We start from the raw sequence: 7,653 nt of genomic DNA on the forward strand, positions 1-7,653 counted from the left end.
GTGGCAATGAATTCCATAGGCCCACCACTCTCTGGCTGAAGAAATGTCTCCGCTTTTCTGTTCTGAAATGACCCCGTCTAATTCTAAGGCTGTGTCCACGGGTCCTAGTCTCTTCGTTTAACTGAAACAATTTCCTAGCATTCACCTTTTCCAAGCCATGTATTATTTTGTACGTCTCTATTAAGTCTCCCCTTAATCTTCTAAACTCCAACGAATACAATCCCAGTATCCTCAGCCGTTCCTCATATGTTAGACCTACCATTCCAGGGATCATCCGTGTGAATCTCCGCTGGACACGCTCCAGTGCCAGTATGTCCTTCCTGAGGTGTGGGGACCAAACCTGGACACAGTACTCCAAATTGGGGCCTAACCAGAGCTTTTAAAGTCTCAGTAGCACAACGGTGCTTTTATATTCCAACCCTCTTGAGATAATTGTCAACATTGCATTCGCTTTCTTAATCACGGACTCAACCTGCATGTTTACCGTTAGAGAATCCTCGACTAGCACTCCCAAATCCCTTTGTACTTTGGCTTTATGAATTTTCTCACTGTTTAGAAAGTAGTCCATGCTCGTATTCTTTTTTCCAAAGTGCAAGACCTCGCATTTGCTCACATTGAATTCCATCAGCCATTTCCTGGACCACTCTTCCAAACTGTCTAGATCCTTCTGCAGCCTCCCCACTTCCTCAGTACTACCTGCCTGTCCACCTAACTTTGTATCATTGGCAAACTTAGCTAGAATGCCTCCAGTCCCTTCATCCAGATCATTAATATATAATGTGAACAGCTGCAGCCCCAACACTGAACCCTGCGGGACACCGCTTGTCACCGGCTGCCATTCCGAAAAAGAACCTTTTATCCCAACTCTCTGCCTTCTGTCAGACAGCCAATCCTCAATCCATACCAGTAGCTCACCTCGAACACCATGGGCCCTCACCTTGCCCTCACCTTGCTCAGCAGCCTCCCATGTGGCACCTTATCAAAGGCCTTCTGCAAGTCTAGATAGACCACATCCACTGGGTTTCCCCAGTCTAACCTACTCCCTTGTGGGCTCCATGACAAGCTGTTCCAAAAAGCCATCCTATAAGCATTCCATGAATTCCCTTTCTTTGGATCCACTGGCAACATTATTTACCCAGTCCACCTGCATATTGAAGTCTCCCATGATCACTTTAACATTATGGCAGTCCCAGTCTATGTTTGGAAAGTTAAAATCCCCTATCATAACTACCCTATTATTCTTACAGATAGCTGAGATCTCCTTACAAGTTTGTTTCTCAATTTCCCTCTGACTATTGGGGGGTCTATAATACAATCCCAATAAGGTGATCACTCCTTTCTTATTTCTCAGTTCCACCCAAAGAACTTCCCTGGATATATTTCCGGGAATATCCTCCCTCAGCACAGCTGTAATGGTATCCCTTATCAAAAATACCACTCCCCCTCCTCTCTTGCCTCCCTTTCTATCCTTCCTGTAGCATTTGTATCCTGGAACATTAAGCTGCCAGTCCTGCCCATCCCTGAGCCATGTTTCCGTAATTGCTATGATATCCCACTCCCATGTTCCTAACCATGCCCTGAGTTCATCTGTCTTCCCTGTTAGGGCCCTTAATAAGGAATCAAATTACTTAGGGAATGCATTGCCAGAAGAAGAATCATAGAATCTCTACAGTCCAGAAACAGGTCCTTAGGCCCAACAAGTCCACACTGATCCTCCAATGAGTAACCCACCTATTCCCCTACCCAATATTTACTCCTGATCAATGGACATAACCTACACATCCCTGAATACTATGGGCAATTTAGCATGGCCAATTCACCTAACCTGCACACCTTTTGGATTGTGGGAGGAAACCAGAGCACGCAGAGGAAACCCACACAGACATGGGGAGAATGTGCAAACTCTACAAAGACAATTGCCCGAGACTGGATTGAACCTAGGTCCCTGGTGCTGTGAGGCAGCAGTGCTAACCACTGAGCCACCATGAAATTCAAAATTAATTTTTATACACTCTCTGATTGTACTGAAAGTAGATGTGTGGTCTTTGATTTGAATCTATTCTATACCCAATCAGATTGAGCCCTAAAACAGAATGTGATTAGGTTAAATTGTTCACAAAACATATCTTTCTTACTTCTTTTGACAGTTTAGCTGCAGAAAGTCAAATGCTCCTTCTGAAACAAAATCAAGCTTTCATTGTTCTGTTACCTTTGGCTTTGTTTCTGGATGTGTGGATGAAGGCACCGTTTTACCTTTATCCTGTTGCAAAGAGAAAACAGTTATAAAATTCTTCTAAGGCATATCAGAGTTATTTCAAATTTAGGGATACCTGTACAACAACAGAGTAAGTACAATGCAATAAACTGGCATTACTAATTCAATCTGCATGCGTTGTACATGTATCAATGTAGATCTTAGTAATCAAAAAAACAAAATTTAGTTCAGCTAAATTAAAACAAAAGATTGTGTTGTTGTGTACCAATTTCAACTGTCTTCATAATTCGCATTACATAGTGACCTATGATTTCAAGTCAATTTTAATTGTTACACCATTATTGTGGAATATTTAATTTGCAACAGACCATTGCACATCATTGTTTGGTGTCAAAGATAATACTGCTTATATTTAAAAGATGTTGAAATTTCCTTTTTATAGAAAGAGTTTACAGCTGAGATCCTCTGCACTACTGCATAGGAATTAAGCTCTGAGATCACATCTGTGGCACAAAGCCACTGCTGCTGACAATATCTATCATTTCTCAATCAGCAATTGTAAAAGGAAGGAAAATCATGGCAAGGGAAGTACATTTTAACTTCTCATATGTTCTCGAGCTCAGAATTATCCCTGTATCATGACAGTAAAAGCAGACTCTAATTATTATTGATAATGACTGAACCTTAGGATCAGATGGTTCTGTAAATCTGTACTCAGGGGGTATTGATTCTTCTGTTTCTCCAACACGCTCAGCCTTCTTCTTGGAATCACTGGATTCCTGACAGTAAAACAAAAATTCAAAAATATAATCAAAATCACAAATATTAAGCTTCAATATTTATTTATCACATTTTGATAATTGGTGAGGTTAATGTGTAATGGAAGTCTCCTGAAAATGCTGGAGTAATTAAAAATGTCTGGCACTATTCTGTGAAGGGAGAAACAAAGCTAATTTAGATTAGATGACTTACAGTGTGGAAACAGGCCCTTCGGCCCAACAAGTCCACACCGACCCTCTGAAGAGCAACCCATCCAGACCCATTCCCCTACATTTACCCCTTCACCTAACACTACGGGCAATTTAGCATGGCCAATTCACCTAACCTGCACATTATTGGACTGTGGGAGGAAACCGGAGCACCCAGAGAAAACCCACGCAGACACAGGGAGAATGTGCAAACTCCACACAGACAGTTGCCTGAGGTGGGAATTGAACCTGGGTCTCTGGCGCTGTGAGGCAGTAGTGCTACCCACTGAGCCACCGTGCCGCCCTAATATTTCAACTTCAATGTTCACCCTTCTTGTCACTTCTGATGAAGGGTCATTTTGGACTCAAAATGTTAACTATGTCTCTCCACTGATAATGCCACATCTACAGGGTTTTCCCAACACAATACTGCCTTCTTTCAGCATCTGTTGTACTTTGCTTTTGTTATTATAGTCTCTTGGTTCAACGGAACACATAAGATCGAGAGAAATTTATTTAACCATAAATGTAGCATCAAAAATTATTCACTTGTAATGAAAATATGGCTTCACTGATACCTGTACAAACTTTTGCCAGTCTTCTTTAAACAGTTTTAATCATAGAACTGTAGAATACATAGGAAGGTAAGAGTGCTATCCTGTGCAGAATATATATAGAATATGCAGATATATGGCTGGATCTAGAGTGTCTCAGTCCCCATCACTCCCATTAGAAAGTCAAGGAGTGGAGCACGTCCATGATCCTAGTGGCTGCCCCATGCCAATCCACACAAGTCTTCCAAGTCCCTCTTCCACAGCCTCTAAACAAGTGGACAGTTCGAAACTGTGCCAGTACCTCCTGTGACCACTCCTGTGATTCCAGGGGCGCAACTAGGTATGGATTTGGTTCCCCAGGACTGGGATGAGAGGCTGCCGACTCTAGTCTGCACATCTAAAGCTAACAGACTTATCACACGGCTCATTCATCCCTGGCCCACCATGGGGAAAATATCAGCAAAGGTGGCGTAAGGCATTAAAGAGTCATCCAACACCTCCCTCATCCCTGTAGAATATCACATGGATTGGGGGCATACCAAATAGGATAGGAATCTAGTCGAGTTAAACAAAGAACTTAGATGTCGGAGATCTGAAACAAACAAACAAAAACAACTGGAGAAGCACAGCAGGTCTAGCAGCATTCATAAAGAGAAAACAAAGTTAACTTTCTGAAGAAGGGACACTGAACTCGAGCCGTTAATTCGGTTTCTCTCTCCGCAAATGCTGTCAAACCTGCTGAGTTTCTCCAGCAGTTTCTGTTTTTGTTTGTTTTAGGAATCTAGTGGGCCCAGGTTGTACTCTGAACTTCATCTCCCATCTCCTCTGCCCCTTTCTCTTTTCTCCGCAATCTCACATTTCCATTCTTCCTGATCCCTGGAATATGCCTCTTTCTATTTAGCATACAGTTCGACTCACTGATCATTTTCCCAAAATTTACTACTTCATTGAACTGCAGCTCCCATGTCTTCACCCAGTTTACAAACCTTGTGCATTTTTCCTCAATTTGTCCTGCATCTTATTTTCATGTAGGTGGCAACATTTTCACATCTTCTTTATGACAACGTCCAAATAATTTATATAAATGGTAAACAAACGAGGTCCATTGATTCTTGGAAACATCACCTAACCACATTCTGCTAATCATAAAAAAAACATTTCTCCTCTTCATACACATACAAAATAGGAAGTGAGTAAACACCATTGAGCTCCTTGGTGACTTATCAGTCTGCAAAATCCCTAACACTACGTTTGAACTTGAATAAGACTAGTTCCTTGCTCTTTGTTTTCTGTCTAATAACCTCTCTAACCATTAGTACCAGTCATTTTAATTTTCAAAACAAATCACTTAGACGTTAACCTAACAGGTCAGCTGCCTATATCTGTGTATGTAAAAGATCCCAGTGTATTATTTAAATTTTCTATCATTAAACAACTGCCATATTTTTCTCGGTAACTGTAACCACACTTCAAAACTAACTCACTGACTGGGAGCCTTGCAGGATGCATGCTGAATGCGATATAAATTGAGTGACATCTATCATTCTTTTGTGGAAGAAAGTGAGGACTGCAGATGCTGGAGATCAAAGATGAGAATGTAGTGCTGGGAAAGCACAGCAGATCAGGCAGCATCTGAGGAGCAGGAGAATAAGCAGAAGGGCTTATGTCTGAAACGTCGATTCTTCTGCACCTCGGATGCTGCCTGACCTGCGGTGCTCTCCCAGCATTACACTACCATTCTTTTGTGTTTATATGATACAGTCAAGAGCATTTTTATTCTTAAATTTAATACTTAACAATAAGATTTTCTATGTACCTTAACCTCAGGCCCAGTATATTTAGGAATGGAAGTATCTGGTCCTTGTGATGGAAGTGTGTCCACAAGCTGGTCCACAGCACTCAACATGGGCTTTTTATCCTTTCAAAGACAAAATGAATATATTTTTGCTTTCATACTGTTCTTAGTTAAAATGTACCTAGAGAACACTTGGGCACATATGTCGAAACAAAACACCACATGTTGCATAGAAATATCACACAGTATAGACATTTCAGCTATACATTTACCTGATTCAGATCTTGGCTTATAGGGAACCAAAGCAGGGAATTGGAATATACACCTAAATATGATCTAATTGAAGTTAGAACAGCCTTGAGCAACCTACTCCTGCTCCTATGGAATGCGAAATGCTCTATGTTGATATGATGGTGTTTCAGTAAATTACATTTCAATAATTTCTTCTGCTATGAGGCTTCTTACTTTCACAAAACCGCAAATGAATATTATTCACAATCACTTTTCACTGCTGCTTAAATGAAAGAGTTCACATCCACCGACAGTTACAACTGTACTCCATCAAATCACTCCTCACACATACAAGTTTCAGCAGCAATAATATACCAATTAACTGGACTCACAGTACATCCAATCTCCAGCCACACCAACAGCGAGCTCAATCTTTAGGTTTTGTGGTTGAATCACAACTAGGTCACCCAGTTATTATCACGTCCTCAAACGCATGCCCATATCACTTCTGATCCATCTGCCTGATTGCTACCCTCACTGAATGCAATGCATTCTTTGGATACCTACATGCTTTCACTCACAGGTCTGTCATACTCCCTTCAGGAGAACAAGCACAAAATAAAAGAAAGGGAGATCGACTACCATTAATTGTGAAGCTAACTAATGGAGGCCTTTGACTGAAGTGACAGGTCAGCATCCTAGAGAACTGGAGATGGCAAGACTTTGACTTAATGGAGACTGCTTTAAACATCCACAGAGAATCGGCAGTAGTGAGTAGAGTGGGTTCTTTCTTGATTATATGTTTTTGGAGATATGTCTCTTGATTGAACTTCAAATATAAATCATAACTATTAATTAAACATGGGGCAGTGTTTGTAGAGGAATAAGACGGTGTTATTTTCTGGATCTGTAGATTGTGAAGGAGCAAAAATGGCCTTTAATAGAGTGATATGTACTTCTTGTCAGATGTGGGAGTTTACAGAGAGTTTAAGGGCAACTGTGGATTATATCTGCTATAAATACTGTTGGCTGCAAATCTTATCAGATTGAATGGATCGGTTGGAGAGGCAGTTAGAAGCAAATGGGAATTTGCAACGGCAACAGTACGTGATGGATGGCAGTTATAGGAAGGGGGGAAAGTCTCAGATACAGTCACATAGATGCTTTAACTCCAGGAAAGGTAAGAGAGATAGGCAGCTAGTGCAGGAGTCTTTTTTGGATATACCCATTTCAAACAGGTATACTGTTTTGGAAAATGTAGGGGGTGATGGATTCTCAGGGGAACGCAGCACGAACAGCCAAGTTTCTGGTATTGAGACTGGCTTTAATGCAACGAGGGGTATGTCGGGTTCCAAGAGATCAATTGTGTTAGGGGAATCTCTAGTCCGAGGTACAGACAAATGTTTCTGTGGCCAGCAGTAGAGTGGTGTGTTGCTTCCCTGGTGCCAGGATCAAGGATGTCTCAGAGAGGGTGCAGAATGTTCTCACGGTGGAGAGGGGCCAGCAATAGGTCATTGTCCACATTGGAACCAAAGACATAGGAAGGGATAAGGTTGAGATTCTGAAGGGAGATTACAGAGAGTTCGGCAGGAATTTAAAAAGGAGGTGTATGAGAGAAGGATTCATATTTTTTTGATCACTGGAATCTCTTCTGGGGTAGAAGTGACCTGTACAAGAAGGACAGATTGCACCTGAATTGGAAGGGGACTAATATACTGGCAGGGAAATTTGCTAGAGCTGCTCGGGAGGATTTAAACTAGTAAGGTGGGGGGGAGGGACCCAGGGAGATAGTAAGGAAAGAGATCAATCTGAGACTGGTACAGTTGAGAACAGAAGTGAGTCAAACATCAGGGCAGGCAGGGACAAGATAGGACTAATAAATTAAACTGC

The 7,653-nt window shown here is 41.6% G+C and overlaps 1 protein-coding gene across 6 annotated transcripts in view; it reads right to left on the reverse strand.

Moving 5' to 3' along the window:
• Positions 1-7,653, reverse strand: part of cast (calpastatin) — a 209,275-nt gene that overhangs the window by 86,245 nt on the left and 115,377 nt on the right. For all 6 annotated transcript variants that reach the window (XM_043709700.1, XM_043709705.1, XM_043709732.1 and 3 more), the window contains 3 exons: positions 5,554-5,655; positions 2,899-2,994; positions 2,210-2,260 (listed from right to left, as the gene is read on the reverse strand). In XM_043709700.1, coding sequence (XP_043565635.1) covers positions 2,210-2,260; positions 2,899-2,994; positions 5,554-5,655 — 249 coding nt within the window. The remainder of the gene's footprint in view (positions 1-2,209; positions 2,261-2,898; positions 2,995-5,553; positions 5,656-7,653) is intronic.

This window comes from Chiloscyllium plagiosum, chromosome 2, assembly GCF_004010195.1.
Source record: "Chiloscyllium plagiosum isolate BGI_BamShark_2017 chromosome 2, ASM401019v2, whole genome shotgun sequence".
Classification (NCBI taxonomy): Eukaryota; Metazoa; Chordata; class Chondrichthyes; order Orectolobiformes; family Hemiscylliidae; genus Chiloscyllium; species Chiloscyllium plagiosum.